Source organism: Anthonomus grandis, chromosome 13, assembly GCF_022605725.1.
Source record: "Anthonomus grandis grandis chromosome 13, icAntGran1.3, whole genome shotgun sequence".
In the NCBI taxonomy this organism is placed as follows: Eukaryota; Metazoa; Arthropoda; class Insecta; order Coleoptera; family Curculionidae; genus Anthonomus; species Anthonomus grandis.
The window spans coordinates 7,176,011-7,193,736 of record NC_065558.1 but is presented as its reverse complement, the minus strand read 5'-3'; the positions used below and the strand labels follow the sequence as shown (position 1 = coordinate 7,193,736).

General features: G+C 29.1%; 1 protein-coding gene across 1 annotated transcript in view; it reads left to right on the top strand.

The window, feature by feature from the left end:
- Positions 1 to 17,726, top strand: part of LOC126743660 (junctophilin-1) — a 72,229-nt gene that overhangs the window by 8,998 nt on the left and 45,505 nt on the right. Inside the window, exon 2 of the mRNA XM_050450863.1 lies at positions 13,918 to 14,129. Within this exon, the coding sequence (XP_050306820.1) occupies positions 13,918 to 14,129 (212 nt within the window). The remainder of the gene's footprint in view (positions 1 to 13,917; positions 14,130 to 17,726) is intronic.

The window sequence follows — 17,726 nt, the reverse complement described above, 5'->3', positions numbered from 1 at the left end:
TTAAATCTGTTTCGATTGCGCCTGTTAAGCGCCATAGAAAAAACATTACAAAAGGAAAATCATATACATTTAGGTACACAATAACCTGCAACAAGTAAACCAAAACCGTTTGTAAAACTGCCTTTGTCTCAGATTTCATATAAAAAAGTACCACTTATTCAAAGTCAGCTGAAATCAGGGACTACAGCACCATCACCAGATAAAAGGGGTCGTCATCTTTTTAGCGCAAATAAAATAGAAGAAGATGTAATTGATGCTGTAAAAAAATACATTCTCTCTTTTCCTCCAGAACAATCTCACTATTCACGAAACAAAAATGCCAATAAGATCTATTTGTCTCCGGTATTAAATATAACGAAAATGCATAAGCTGTATCAAGAATATGTTCAAGAAACTAATATGCATAAACGGTTTTTGGTTTCAAAAAGTTTTTATACACACGTTTTTTCAACGGAATTTAATTTTTCCTTTGGACAACCCAGGAGTGATACATGCAGTACCTGCGATGCCAATTTAGGAAATTAAATCCATACAGAAAATTTTAAATTTGCTTTTGAGCAGCAAAGATTCGATAAAAAGAGGGCCCTTGAGAATAATGAACTCTGCTATTTGACTATGACGACTATGTCGACTTACCACTTATTTAAGGCAGATGTGGTTCTATAACTTTGGAATCCACACAATAACATCTGACGGTGATAAGGCTTATTTTTTTAATTGGACCGAAGATATATCAACAAAGGGCAGCCTTGAAGTTGGCAGTAGCTTGCACACATTTTTTCAACTTTTAACAAATAGAAACAAGGACATAAAACATCTTCTCATCTGGTCCGATTCTTGTCACTCAAAATTTTTAACCTAATATGCCTATATCAATATCTAATTTTAAAAGAATATGTCAAAGTTATAGACCATAAATTTCCAGAGGTGGGACACTCTTTCTTGGATTCGGATAGAGATTTTGGAATTATTGAAAAAAAATTACGAAAAATTGAGAGAATATTCTCTGCACACCAGAGAATACAGAGATGTCATATAAGAAGCAAGTAAGAAAAACTCTGTTATTAATATGACCGATCATTTTAAAAATATTCCTGAGATAGAAAATAAATTGAACTTGTTAAACAGAAAAAAAAATTGTTGTGGAGACAAAATAAATTTTAGAGATGATATTAAATGGATACGCGTGGAAAGCTATGGCGAATATTATTACAAAACCTCATTGGACCCAAACGCACCTTTCCTAAAAGTCGATATAATTAAAAATGCCAGGACAAATTCAGTAAATTAATATAAATTGGAAATAATATCAAACAAAAAAATACCTTATCGAAAGAAAAAATTAAGAACCTAAAACAACAACTTTGCTTTATAGAAGAAACTTATCAACATTTCTATTCTCGTTTATGGGAAAATGAAGATAATGACGACAATAATGAAAGTGCAGAAGTCAAGCAGACAAGAAAAATTAATAAAAGAAGAACTAATTAGGATTTTTTAACATTTATAAGCATATTCTTGTAAATGATACAAATAAAATATTTGATTTGAATTTATTTGTCCAAGTTTTGTTATACCTTGTACTCTTTATGCATTTTGTATAATTTTTTTTTTAACTTACCTAGGGAATGAAGAATTCATGTACTTTTAGAACTTCATAGTTTCCTTTTATAATGTAATATACATTATTTGTTAAGACTAATACAAATTGTAGCCTTAGGGTCTAAAAATTTAAAAATTTTATATTTATAAGTTCATTAATTAAAAAGTTCTGATTAAAAAACTTTAAATTCAGTTTGCGCAAAAAGTTGTTTTGGTTACATAAATTCTTTATGCACTTGTGTCTTCAATTATTATGTGAAAATATTCAAGTAGTGCATAAGCCATTAAAATCACCACTGAAATAATAATGTTATTTTATTAAGTATAATAATAGGTACGCCAAATGCCTTAAATAATAATAATGCGTTTACTTCCAAAATTACAAAATTTAAATACAAAATACTTATTCTACTTTAAGTACAAGGAAGAAATAAACGATTAGTACCGAAGCTGCTCTATTTAGAAGCTTGTTGGTACTTTTTCTTTAGGGATATATATAGTCCAATTCGGATTTAAAGGTCAATATCAAAGGTATTTCAATGCATCACTCATAATTCACTTGTATCTATCCAAATTCAATTATTTTACTGTCGGTTTTAAAATAACATTAAAGATAAGGACAACCACATCTTGTACACGACATACAATAAGAAAAGACAAAATTATTTAAATTTAAATACTCACAGTAGTACATAGGATTTATCAAACGTTTATTAAAAATTATCGCTCTGTTATTACAAAAATAATAAGAACAAGCTACAAGATATTCACCAAACGATGAAAATATAGCCGCATCTGCCTGTTCAATCCATTGCCCTACATAAACTTTAAACGTTGCTGTAGACATTATTTTTCCTGTATGGGTCTTGGTATAATATTATAAAGTTTCTCATATATTAGATACTTTTTTTATTCCTACCAACACACGCATTTTGATTAAGCCTATTTCTTGTGGATTTCAAGAATTTTTTTTTCTATATATCTTCATACTTAAATTGAAACAGTTAAGTTTCCTCATGTCCATTAAATTTTGTTTCCTTATAAAGTAAATTGGTTAGAAATAGTCGATTTTTTTCAAATATAATTTTTAGTATCCATTTTTGAATGATCCACCCTACCCCACCCGATCAATCCATAAGTCAAATGAGATTGAATGAACGAATAGTATATTATGGTAAGCTACTATTAAGTAAGATACTTGGGTATTGCTTTAAATATTTAAAAGTTGACACTAAACCTCTAATTTTATTGGCCAACTGCTTTAATTGTAAATCGCATTTAAGATGTTGGTCTACAATAATACCCAAATATTTTATGGACGGTGATGCAGGAATTGACAACAATTTGACTAATACTTTATATTGTTATGTTTTTTTGTGCACATATCAATGCAAGATCTCTACCAAATAATTTTCCTATTTTTAAAAATCATATAAATAATTTACATTATGATGTGATTGGTGTTTCGGAGACATGGTTACATACCGATATTAACGACGAAGTTGTACATATACCTAACTATAGTATTGTCAGACAGGATCGATTGGGCAGAGGTGGTGGCGTCGCAGTGTTTATTAAAAATATTTTTGAATTTCGCATAATAATTAGTGAGTCGAATATGTATTTAGAACAAATTTGGATTGAAGTAAAGCTAAATAATAAAAAGAATCTTATTGGTAATATATATCGCCCTCCTAAAGGTGACCTTAATTTGTTTTACTCAAATTTAGATAATATTTTAGAGAACTTTTATGCTGTTTATGATTGCATATTTTTGCTGGGAGATTTTAACATTAATGTTTTGGGTCTGAATTCGAACTTACCTTTGCTTGAAATAACTGAGGTTTATGGTTTGAAGCAATTGATCATTGATCCTACAAGAGTGTCAGATATAACGGTGTCTCTAATAGACCTAATTTTCTCTAATCATGAGTCTATCCAAGAATGCGGCGTTAGGGATGTGGGTGTGTCTGATCACATGCTTGTTTATTGTACTGCCAATTTGGAGGTTCCAGAACCGCAGACTTTTAATTTTGTATATAGAAATTTAAATGATATAAATTACGAGCAATTGCAGGCCGATTTAGTCAAATTGATTCCCTGGCATACTATGTATGATATGAGAGATATAGACTCCAAAGTTGACTTTTTCACGGAATCATTACATAATATTATGGATATGCATGCTCCCTTAATTAAAGTTAAAAATAAAAATAAACCTTACAGTCCATGGATTACGGCTAATATTAGATTAATGCAAAGACTTCGCAATAGGGCATTAAATAAATTTAAAATCACTAAAGAGCGAGAGGACTGGAACATCCATAAGCAGTATAAAAATATAACAACAAGCGCAATAAGAGTAGAGAAAAAAGCTTACCTTAAATATAAGTTTAGTACTTGTAAAAATAAAGAAGTTTGGCAAGAATTGAAAAAAATTGGTGTTTCACAGAAAAATAAAAAACAACTTCCAATTTTTCTACAGAATGTTGAAGAACTTAACACTTTTTTTACGAATGGCAATAATAATAACAATATTGTTGATGCTAATTATGTTAAATATTTTAAAGAACATAGAGTTGTCGCAAATGAATTTAAGTTTAACCTAATAACTGAAGACTTAATCGTTAACATTTTAAAAACTATAAAAAGCAAAGCATTTGGGGTCGATAACTTAAACATAACTCTTATCTTACTTTGTTGCCCTGCTATTATTAATCTATTATGTCATTTAATAAATAATTATTTAGAGGAAAACTACTTTTCAAAAAAATTGCAGTAAGCCAATATTATTCCTATACCAAAAATAAAAAATCCAACTGAATTTGGCAATCTTCGATCAGTCTCCGTTCTTTCTGTTTTCTCTAAAGTAATTGAGAAAATTATGGAGCAACAGATATTGGACTATTTAAAGAATAATAATTTGATTCCTGAATATCAATCTGGCTTCCGTAAAGAGTATAGCTGTGCCACCGCTCAAGTGTCTGATGATATATTTAGAGCCCTTGATAATAGTCAAGCAACCGTATTAATTTTACTAGATTTTACTAAAGCTTTCGATATGGTTCATCATCAGATACTTTTATCAGTTTTGCATTATGTGGGATTTTGTGAGTCGGCTGTTACTTTAATATCTTCTTTTTTGTCAGATCGTAAACAGCGGGTGATTTTGAATGATAATGAATCGGGGTTTCTAGACGTAGTCAGCGGTGTTCCGCAGGGTAGCATTTTGGGCCCATTACTCTACATATTGTAAACATCATAACTATGCGGACGACACCCAGATCTATTTCTCTTTTAAAGATACTGATGTTTGGCAGGCTAATATAAAAATTAATGAAGACCTTAACAATTTATTTATAGAAACGCAAAAGTTACTTTTAAAAGTTAATCCCACTAAGTCCACAGCCATTCTTTTTTGTAGTGATAATAAACGAACAAATATTTTAAATAACTTGCAACTTTACATTAATAATGACAACATAACTTTTAAAAATTCTGCTAAGAATCTTGGACTTTTAATAGATTACAAACTAAGATTTAAGGATCATGTTACTCTTAAAATGAAAAGTGGGTAATCCGCACTAAAAATGATTTTTTCGCAAAGGGATTACCTAAATTTGCCTATAAGAAAAAAGCTTTGTGAAACATTGGTACTATCCCAATTAAATTTTTGTGACACCATCTATGGCCCTTGCCTTGATTCTTCTGACTCATATAGAATACAAAAACTTCAGAATTCCTGTCTGTTTGTATATGGCATAAGAAGGAGAGAACATATTTCACATAAGCTAAAGGTTGCGGGGTGGTTAAATATGTACAATCGTAGAGTGTTGCATCTTATTTGCTTCTTTTTCAAAATTCTTAAGTCAAGGATTCCTTCATATTTATTTCGAAAAGTTAGATATCGGACTGACGTGCACAACTTGAATATTAGAAGAAAACAATTATTAACTATTCCTTCACACAATAAACAATTTTTTAAGAGATCGTTTTCTTACTTAATAGCACACTAGACTAACAAATATTGTATAAATGATTTTACCATGTCAGAAAAAACTTTTGAAATGAAAACTAAACTAATTCTAATAAATCAATAACAAATTACTCACTTAAGTATTTATAATAAAAAATTGTTTTTTATTTTTATTTTTAAATTATAAAATAGAATTATTTATATGTGCCAACCTTTTCCTTGTTCAATTCCAGTTCCTTTTCCTATTCTCTCCTTATCCCATCAGTATGCTTTTTATTCGTGTTGTATTAACTTTCTTCTTTTTTTCTTTAACTGGGAAAATGCTTTTGTTTAATATTTATAAGTGTCATTTATAATTTATAATTATTAAATATATATAAGGCCTCAACAGAATTCAGGGAATCTCGCAGGGGTTGTTCCCTGGAAGTCTGAAAACATGGCCTATTAGTCACCTTCTGGAATTTTATTTGTATTTGTATAAAATTTAAGTTTAGATATTTTTTAATTGTTTCAATACACATTAAATGTGCTCTTTGTAAAGAACGAACTATTCAATATGTGATATGCATTTGGTTTATAACAGAATTGTAATTTTTTATTTTTCTGCTGATTAATAAAAGTCTTATTATGATTATTATTATGAATGATCTATGGTGAAATAAAGCGAACAATTAAACAAAATTTAAAGTTCCACTATAAAAAAACTACAAAAGCCTGGAAAATATAAAAACTCCTTTAAAATCTGTGGATTAAAATAAAAAAATGGCTGGAATAATACATCGGAACTGAGCTAATAAATATTTAATTATCCTACAAAAGGTGATAAGTTAAAAAACATTTAAATACTGGCCGTCACTTAACCTTGCAGGCCTAAGCATTATTTCTGTACGTTAGGCATTTTATACATACACACATTAGTGTTCTAAAAACCCACTTTCTTGATGATTTTATTCAAAAGCTTGTGCACTCTAAATTTAGTTAATCGTTTCTTGTGTGTTGCACATTATTGTTATTCTGATTCAGCGTTCAAGGTGCCAACGCCACGTTATTCCTTGGCAAAACATGCAATAAAATTAAAAAACCAAAAAAAAAAATGGTAGATGTACCCAGAAGAAAGAAAATTGACATTTTCAATTAGCATTTCCAAACGGGTGATTCTAGGTGATGGATCCAGGAATGTATTTTTAGAACGCGGGTTATAGTAAGTAAGTATTCGGTTTTCAACACGTGTCGGCGTTTTAACGGCGAACCGAAGTTAAAGCAGGTCATTTTCTATTTTTGCGTCGATGCATCTGTTTTTTGTTGTAAAAATCCCCCCCTTCTGTCCCGTCATCCCCGTACGATATTTTAATTTAACAAGTCAATTAAATCTGGTAATGTTTCAATAAATTTGTTTTTTGTTTGGTGGTTTTTAAGCAATGGAATGTGCTATACCGGGTGTCCCAGTTTCATTTTTCAATATTAATTCAATGTTTCAATTTAAAATACGTTAGTCTATCTGCCTCTTTTCATATCGGAGGCTTACCATAAGTCTCTCTTAGTTCAAGTCTTGACAGTTTCTGATTATTATTTGAAGTGATACGGAAAAGTATAAGATGAAGACGCGACGTTGATTTTTTTATTGTAAAAACGCTGTTTAGAAGTAGAGAAAAACTACTTACAGGGTGAAATATTTAATTTTCTTATAGTCTTCCATTAATTGTATTTTTCCGGAAAAAAAATCATCCAATTATTTCTGGAATATTTGTCCCTAATATTTTCTTAAATACTGTTTTATTCATGCTAAGAAAATGTACAATTTTATACACACGTCAAAAAAATTTATCTCTAAAGGTCTAGAATAACAGAGTATGCAGAACTAAAACATAATAAACTTAAGCCCTAAAAAACAACTATATTAAATCAAATGCATCAGGTGGTGCAGAATTAACATTTTATAACTATAAAATCAGGATTAATCTTACAGCAACAATATTATAGTTATGTAAAATCGAGTAAAATATTTGACTGGTTAAGATCTAAAAATTCATATAAGCTGTAAAATGCCTTAGTCAACAAATATTTTATTATATATGTTTAGGCAATTTGTTAAAAAAATTAGATCCAAAATAATTGGTACTTATACATGATTAATTATCCCTTCTTTATTGAGGATACCCAAGCAACACATTATATATTATTTTCGTTAAATATCTATTTATTCAACGATTCGTTAGTAAATTTTTGGTTTTGGTATATTTATCAGCCGTATATGATCAACGTAGATTTATTAAACTGTAGAATATACGTATACCATATACGATTCTGATTATAAATGGGAAAAAGTCGCGGCATTTAAAAAAAATTGACACGGGATTTATATATCTAGTTTATAAACTCTCTCTGAAAAATCACTATTTTTCGTTTATATTATCCAATCTAATACCGCTGTTTTTCGACTAAATATTTATAAATAAAATTACATGAAATTTAAATAAACAGTGTAATTAAATTAAATATTGCATATATATTTTCTGCAAAAACATTGTTTTTTATCAACACAACCCTTACCCCTCCACCCACCCCAAACATTTGACCAATAAGAAATTCTTTTGAAAAATCACCGTTTTTCGTCCAATCTACTGGCACTGTTTTTGTATTAAATATTTATTAATATACATATATATATATATATATATATATATATATATATATATATACTTATTATATATATATATAATATATATATATATATTTATATAATTAAAATAAATAAATAAACTGTGTTATTAGATAGGATATTAATGATGAAACCAGCTATTATTCATGTGTATTATCTTGGAAAACAATGATTTTTGAAAACAATTTCTTACTGGTAAGTTGTGTGGGGTGGGTGGGGGGTCAAGAGTAGGGTTAAAGAATAACGGTTTTTTGCAGAAAATAATTGCCTGAGACAAAAATGCTTTTTAAGAAAATTATAAGGGATAAAAAATATATAGTTTTTGTATCTATACTTTTCTCACATATCCTTTAGGTTTTCGAGTAAAACGTGAAATAACCCTATTTCATTTTTCGAAAGCAAGACGTGTCGCTATAAATGTATGTCAAATCATTTCGAGACTAAAAATATAGTTAAATGCCTGAATTAAATAAAAATTATTATAATCCCCGATAAACAAATATAAAGACAATAACAAAATAACTCCAACAACCTGAAAAATTCCTGGAAAATATACAGAAATTACGTGAAATGCGTGGAATAAAAGCAGACTACTTTAAATACTCGGAAAAACATGGAAACCTGCTTTTAGTTTATTGAATAACTAAAATATCTCAACTGGATAAAAAAAAATATTTAAAATTCCTGAAAATTAAAAACAATGTCAAAATCCTGGACAACATGATTGATAATAGACGTTAAAAAAAAACATCAATTTCTTCAAAAAAAGTTAAACTCATTAAAATTTATTTATTTATATCTGAAAAGCGAAACAAGTCTGACAAGAAATAAAAAATCTGATAAACAATTACTGCAACATCAATTTGTAATTGCCTATAAGTAGTCAAGCAAGATTAACATAACTGTATATGTTTATATTTTACTTAATACCAGTAATAATAATAAAACTTACATTTTGTTCACAATATAAAACAAAATACAATTTTGGTTCGCATCAGAAATGCTCACAAGTATGTATGAAACATTTGTTATACAGGTATGAAAGTATAATATTCGATAAATTTTGATAGACTAGGTTAAAGACTTGTAGAATTCGTCCAATGAGTATGGACAGATCTCCAAAATCAGGTTTTTCGTTACTTGCTTAAATCTATTTAAATGTAGTTGTTTTGTGGTTTCGGGTATTACATTAAAAAGTTTTATGGCATTAGTCATATAGCCCTTATGGGTCAGACTAAGCCGGTGTTGTGGAAGTAAGAGATTTCCCTCATGTCTGGTGTCATATAAGTGCCAACTATTTACTGTGCTAAATCTAAAAGAGTGTGTTCTAGCAAACATCAGACATTGGTGAATGTATAGGCCAGGCATTTTCATGATTTTTAAATTTTTGAATAAAGGTCTACAACTATCTATTGGTTTTTTGTTTCCTAGATTTCTGAGTGCCGATTTTTGCTTTGCGAACTTAAATGCTCTCTGCCAGTCAGCCGAGTTACCCCAAAATAACAGTCCATATGAAAACTTTGATTGAAAAAGTCCCATATACGCCGTTCTACATACTACTGGAGGCGCCCATTGAACAATTCTGCGCAACAGAAAAAGAACCGACGAGAGTTTTATTTATAAGATCTTTTATATGGCTCTTCCATGATAATTTATTATCTAGATAAACACCCAGAAATTTGATCGCGTCTATTCTCTGATATCTTTCCCTTAAAGAGAAATTAATCACCTCTGTTTTATTTAGATTTAAGCAAAGAATATTGTCAGCAAACCATACTTTTAACTTGTGAAGAGTTGCACTAGTTCCACTGTGTAGGTCAGATCTGAATGCCGACTGAGAAGAGTTGTGTCATCCGCATATTGTACAGATATCACCTCTGAGAAGTGGGCGGGTAATTCATTTACATAAAGTACAACAGAAGAGGACCCAATATAAAGTCAAATGTGTTAATGCTCATTCGGAAATAACTTAAAAAATTCTTAATTACTTCTCGTGGCCTATCAAGTTACAATAGAGTTCGGCTATAAGTGAATGAATCTTTTTGCAACTACAACCAATAAAAACAAACATTTTTTTCGTCAATAATATACTTATATTCATTAAATTTGATAATGGTGAACCTTCTATAACTAACTAAACGTTTAACACAAGCTCTTACATAAAAAACTAATTGTCCGATGAATAGATTGCGATGATAAACTACTCCGTTAACTATGATTTCAATATGCGTGTACAATGGCCCTTAGATTTACTCTCGAAAAACACCAAAACCATCCTGGAACACACGAATAACATTAAAATAATAAATCGCCCGCGTTATTATTTACACAACTAAACCGGCTTTAATGGGCGCTTTAACTTATAATTTACAACTTTCCTTAAAACAATTTTCGCTAATTTATATACAACAGTAATCGGAACAAACCGGACGAGTTTTACTACGCTATTAATATCTATCCAGGAATTTTTTCCAGGGAAAATGCACCAATAAAAAAAGCGATGCTGACCACATAAAAAACACTTTTAAATAAGAAGATAATAAACAGTAAAATATTTACGAGTATCGGATATTGTTGTTAATTTCAAAATTTGATAAAATATAGGGACGAAACTGCATTCTGAGTGGAGCGACCCCTTCTGAATCAAAAATTTACTTTTCCACAATCGACTTTTCAAAGATTTTTAAAAATATCGTTAAAAGACATATTTCCCTGATAATTAGAATATCAAATGCTGATCACTCCTTTTATGTATGAAAACCACAAGAGAGTTGGAGTCACTAAAAACTAAACAACGTCTGATAAGGGAGCAAAGAATTTCATTATCACCAATAAAACTTTTAGTACTGACCTTAGAACATTGATTGAATTGGTGTATTCAATTATCTAAGGTTTTGAGCATCAAAAATATCATATCTCGGCTATTATAGGAGCTGTGATCTTGCGGAAGATCTCGTTGTATTCAGAAGGAGAAAACTCGAGATATCGTCCTTCAAAGTTTGGGTTTTTTTTTATTTTTCGGGTATACGTATCGATATTTTCAGAATTTTTTTTTTCGAATTCGAACTATACCAGAGGTTTGTTCTCATCAAGTACATCATAAAAATACTGGGTTATAAGAGGATTTGAGCAGAACTGAAAGAACGAGTAACTTTTTGACGTCGGTTTTCAGCCCAAAAATGGGCATCAAAAATGCCATATCTTGGTTATTATAGAAGCTACAACCTTGCGGAAGATTGCGTTGTATTCAGAAGGAGAAAAATTAAACAAAACCGTTGGAATTTTCCCGATAGCTCCCATAGAAGCCGAGATATCGGCCTTCAAAATTTGGGTTTTTTTATTTTTCGAGCATACGCCCCCGTATCGTTTTTTTCAGAAATTTGTTTTTTTCGAATTCGAACTAACTATACCAGCGGTTTGTTCTGATCAAGTACATCACAAAAATACCGAGTTATAAGAGAATCCGAGCAGAACTGAAAAAACGAGTAATTTTTTGGCGTCGGTTTTGAGCCTAAAAATGGACATGAAAAATGCCATATCTCGGCTAATATAGAAGCTACAACCTTGCGGAAAATTGCGTTGTATTCAAAAGGAGAAAACTAAGACAAAACCGTTGGAATTTTTATAATAGTGCCGATAGAAGCCGAGATATCTTCTTTCAAAGTTTGGGTTTTTTCATTTTTCGAGCATACCCCCCGTATCGATTTTTTCAGAAATAATTTTTTTTTCGAATTCGAATTAACTATTCCAGCGGTTTGTTCTCATCAAGTACATCACAAAAACACCGAGTTATAAGAGAATCCGAGCAGAACTGAAAAAATGAGCAATTTTTTGACGTCTGTTTTGAGCCCAAAAATGGCCATCAAAAATGCTATATCTCGGCTATTATAGAAGCTACGACCTTGCGGATCATCGTGTTGTATTCAGGAGGACAAAACTAAGACAAAGCCGTTGAAATTTTCATGATAGTGCCCATAGAAGCCGAGATATCGGCCTTCAAAGTTTGGGTTTTTCCATTTTTCGGGTATACGTATCGATTTTTTCAGAATTTTTTTTTTTTCGAATTCGAACTAACTGTACCAGCGGTTTGTTCTCATCAAGTACATCACAAAAATACCGGGTTATAAGAGGATCTGAGCAGAACTAAAAAAACGAGTAATTTTTTGACGTCGGTCTTGAGCTTAGAACATCGAATGTGTATTCAATGTTCTAAGGTACTGACTTATAAAATAATATCGAGCATTTCACCCTCATGATAAGAATAAAAAAACTAACCTATTGTTTGTAGCGGGGGTACTTACGTACTTACCGTATGTCCACCCTCTAACCTTTGACGTCGCAGGGTATCCGTCAACCCCCCTCACTATTTCTTTACAGTTCTAGGAGAAAAAGTTGACAAAATGCCCCGGGCGCCACTCTAAGTAATTAAAGGAGCTTAGAGTCCCCTCTAGCCTCTCGGGTAAGCCTTTAGACAGTGGAGGAACCAGGTAGAGATTGAAAGTAGACTCTCCGGTTATAATAAGATCTTATTGCTCTTAATCTTTATTATTGCAAATACTAATAAGTAACAGGTTTCGTTGCTTAAAACTAAATGAACAAATGTGTCCTTACAATCTAATAATCCCCATTACCAATTTCTATGATTAAGCACAGGCAGTTATTTGGGAAAATGTACCGGAAAATTCAGCACTCTATTAATGACTCAAAATAGTATGATTTAAGGGACGGGGTTATGATTTTTTTTTGTACAAGCGGTTACGGATGATATTCGTTAAGCAAAGCCGGAAACTCAACACCAATCAAGCGAAGCAATCTCAATCAATCAGTCAACATTTACCTCTGCTCTGTTGCTATACGGATAATAATTATATTATCATGGACTCGGTTATCACTTGTCTTTCACCACCTTGAGAAGACAAGTAATACTTAATAAACGCGGCTATAGTGTCCATAGTGTCCAAACCACAGTTTTAAAAGTTCATAAAGCGGAACGGAATCAATATAAATATTCTAATAATTAATCAACATAAAATACTACCGTCTTCCAAGCTTATAAAAATGGTTGTCTTATAAAAGACTGCCTGGGCTTACCCTTATTACTATTATATAAAGACAAAATCTTGTAACTTCGTTACATGTTTGATCCAGAACACTCTTTCCAGACTTGAAAATTATGCCATTTCCTTGCCTATTTATTTTCAACTCGATGATGTATATAAAGCGTAACCTGTCTGACTATTCTTTGTCTAGAGGTACCCACTATGAACTCAGGGTTAACTTAAATTTGGATTTACTCAAACATAAAGTGGCAAACAGCCTATTTAAATTATACAATAATCTTCCCATTGAAATTTAAAAAAATTGAGAAGGTTAATACTTTCAAGGCTTCATTGAAAAGAATTTTAATTAAAAATTCCTTTTATACGGTAACAGAATATTTAAACTGCAGTCTCATACTTCCATAATTCGTATTTGTTTATTTGTTAAAAGCTGTAGTTTTCTTACATTCTTAGTCTTTAGTTAATTGTAGATTTTTTATTGTTTTTTCTTAAAGCCTTTTAAAAATTGTATGTTTAGGCCTTATAGTTTTATTTTTTGACATTATCCGATACTTATTTGTATGAGTCTATAGAAATAAATATTTGAGTATTGAGTATTGATCTTTACTTTGTTTTTTCAGTGGTAGCTGCTTCGAGGGCCAATGGCAGAACGGGAAAAGACACGGTCTAGGGGTGGAAACGAGAGGCAGATGGATCTACAGGGGTGAATGGACGCAGGGCTTCAAGGGCCGCTATGGGGTCAGACAATCAAATACATCGATGGCGAAGTACCAGGGTACGTGGGCCAACGGGTTGCAGGACGGGTACGGATCGGAAACATATGCGGACGAAGGTAATTTAAACTAATTTTTATAAGTTTATTGTACTAGTTTCCGAGATATATAAGCATTTGAAATCGCCTCTTTTTCTGCTATAAATCGGTTTAATTTTAGGGGTTTGAAGAGTGAAAACTATACTCTAATTTGACTGTTTGTTAAATCATAAACTATCTATTTATATGCGAATATACTTGTCAAAAATATTCAAGTTTGACCACCTTGTTCACCAGCAGAGAAATTTTGAAAAATTCGATGGATCCCTTACTTATAGTTTTTAAAATTACTTGAGTCAGTAATAAAATATATTATAATGTTCCCTTAAAATAAAGAAGGTGTCTACTTCAGGGTTAACTGTGTGTACAACTTACCTAATTTTTTTTTATTGCCATACAGCAGACTCTTGTTTTATCCTTTTTCTTATTTTTTCATTCTTTCATCTTTCTTTTATTTTTAAATATTTGTCGAAATTAATTTTCAAAATCTCTCTTCTAAGTTTCCTGTTATTTTGTTAAGCTACATGTAATTATTACAGAAATTTTAGTTGTCTTTTCTGTATGATTTTTGTTAAATTCTTCCAGGTATTATTTATAGCAAATTTGTAAAAAAATTTCTTAAAAATTTTAAAACATTTCTAATAGCGATAAATATTGTATTTTTTTATTTGTTTATTAAATTGTTGTGTATTAATTGTGCATTTTTATATTTTAATTATTCAAGGAATCATGTTTAGTACATTTCTTGACAGTAGCAGTACAGTGTAATATATTGTACAGTGTAGTACAGTGTAATATATTTTGTTATTTGTGTTGCTGCCTAATGTTCTTTTATTATTATTTTTTCTTTACAGTTTTCTCTTTTTTCTGCTCTAGTAAAAAACGTTTCTAATAGTTTTTCCTTTTTTGACTCTCTGACTTTTCTCGTTTATATTACTTTTTTTGTTATTGAATTTTCCGAGTTAATTTGCTTTTCCTTTGTTTTTTATTTAAATTGTTATAAAAAAAGTTTTAAATACAAAAAAAAATTAAGAATAAAATTATAACTAAAAGAAAAACTAGGCTATAAGAAAAAAACAAAATCAAATTTGCGTAAAAAAATACTTTTTTATACAACCCCTAAGTAATACCTGGAAAAAATTTAATAATAATTATATAAAAAAGATTTTTTGTCTTCTTGAATTGTCCGTAAATTAAATATAAAATAAATAATAAAAAGAAAAAAAAGCTAATAAATAGGAAAAAAATGTTTTGTCTTTTGAAAATGAGTACTAAAGTGAAAAACAATAGTTAAAATAAACTAATAACATAAATACACCATTAAATTCCTTATACATATATAAATTTAAATAAAAACGTATGTAAAATGTATATTACTAATCACAAGCAAAGGTATAAAAATTATAATAATAAAATATAAATAAAAATAAAAATTTAAAATAAACAACATATGAATAATTCTAAATTGCAATTAAACAAATATCCGTACAATGAATAATATTTTAATGAAATATATTTACAATAACAATATTTCTTAAAGTTTTTTGTTTTTTTTTTATAATCTTTCTTTATTTAGCAAAATCTGCTATATAAAAATAAAATACATAGTAGGGCATTTAACATAATATTAAAAACTAATAAACTAAAATTAAACACCAAAAAATAAGGATAATATTACAATAATAGTGCTGGTATAAGGTACGAGTATTGTTGGCAAATAAATTTGTTTAAGATTATGCATTCACATAATAATATGGGTGGGAAAATAAAAAAAAGGTAAGAAAAAGAAAACATATACAATAAAAATAAAACTATACAAATGAAATCTTAAGCTAAACGTAAATAAATAATAAAACATGAGTTGAAATACAATTTTAAACACATAATAAAATTAAGGTAAAATAAATAATAAATAAAACTTAAAATGACATAAAATAATTTAAACCGTATAATGATATAACACAGAATATAAAATTCATAACACAAAATAAAGATAAAAAAGACAAATACTAAATTTCTAGAACAAATTTTCTCAAGAGCCTTTTAAACACGTTAAAACTATCACAGGATTTAATTTTTATATATATAATTATATTATACTTCATATGTATAATTTTATTTTTTCATTTAGAATAATTTTTTTGCAATTTTATTTGATTTAAATTTTTATAAAGAGAGTTTTAAATACAAAAATAGAAAAAAACAAATAATTACAATGATAAAAAATTTGCTCTGAAAAATAATAAGAATTTTTTTGATCAATAAAAAAAATGAAACCTGACATTTCCGCAAATTATGAAAAAAAATAATAAAAAGAAGAAAAATCTGATAAATATATAAAAAAATATAAAAACTTGATTTTTTTGATCCTTACAAGTAAAAAGCAAGGAATAAAAGAAGAAAAACTTATAATTAGGATAAATTAATAAGAAAAACATTCTATCTGTATAGTATAATTTATTCATATAAATGAATCTCAAAAAAAAAAAAATTAAACCTGAAAAAAATATTTAAAATATATATACCTATAACAAGCAAAAAGTATGAAAATTATATTAATAAAATTAAAATAAAAATCAAGAAAATTAGGTTAAACACTTATTTTAGATTGAATAAACAATTATATTAAGCAAAAAGAATGTGATTAAATTTTATAAACATTAGAAAACAACAGTAATATTAAATACTGTTACACTTTTTTTTGTAAATTTTTTTTGTGATTTAATTTTGGATTTTTTTTCTTTTGCGTTTTATTAAATTTTTTGTGAAAATAGTTTAAAAAAAAAATTTTAAAATGGACTTCACAAAAAAACGAAAATAGGAAAAAAGAAATTATAAAAAATTTGTGTTAAAAAATGAAAAAAATATTTTTTATGCAATTTCTAACTAGGGCATGGAAAAAAATAAAATTATTTAAAAAAGGTTAAGAAGATTTTTTTTATTAATAAAAAACATGAAGTTTCTGCAAATTGTGTAAGAAAAAAGGAAAAAGAAGAAAAAAACTATTAATCTAATTAATTGGAAAAATTAGGCTGTTTTTTTATTTCGTACTAACAGGAAAAAAATTAATAATATATTAAATAACAAAAATATTACAGCAGTATTATCTAAATTATTCATACAATTAAACCTTTAAAAAAATAAGTAAATAAAGACTGTAAAAAAAATTTAATTACTAAAAAAACATGAATTATTCTTCTTCTTAGTCATATCTTCATTCCTGACGTCATGTCTATGAACACTGATGGGTCGATTGTCTCCATTGTTGTCGATCTTCTGCTACTCTTATATTTGTCTGCAAGGCTTGCCCTGTAATTTCTTTAATTTGGTCTATCCACCGTGATGGGGATCTTCCTCTTAATCTTTTGCCTTCTACTTTGCCCTGCACGATAAGTTTTTCTAGATTGTCTTGGTCTCTCCTGGTGATGTGTCCGAAGTAACCCAGAATGCGGCTGGAGGACAATCAATCGGTGATTCCTAATTCGTTTAATATCGACACATTAGTCCGGTGTGCAGTCCAGGGTATGCGAAGCATCCTCCGCCAGCACCACATTTCAAAAGCATCTATTCGGTGTCTGTCGCTCGTCTTTATTGTCCAGGATTCGGAACTATACAAAA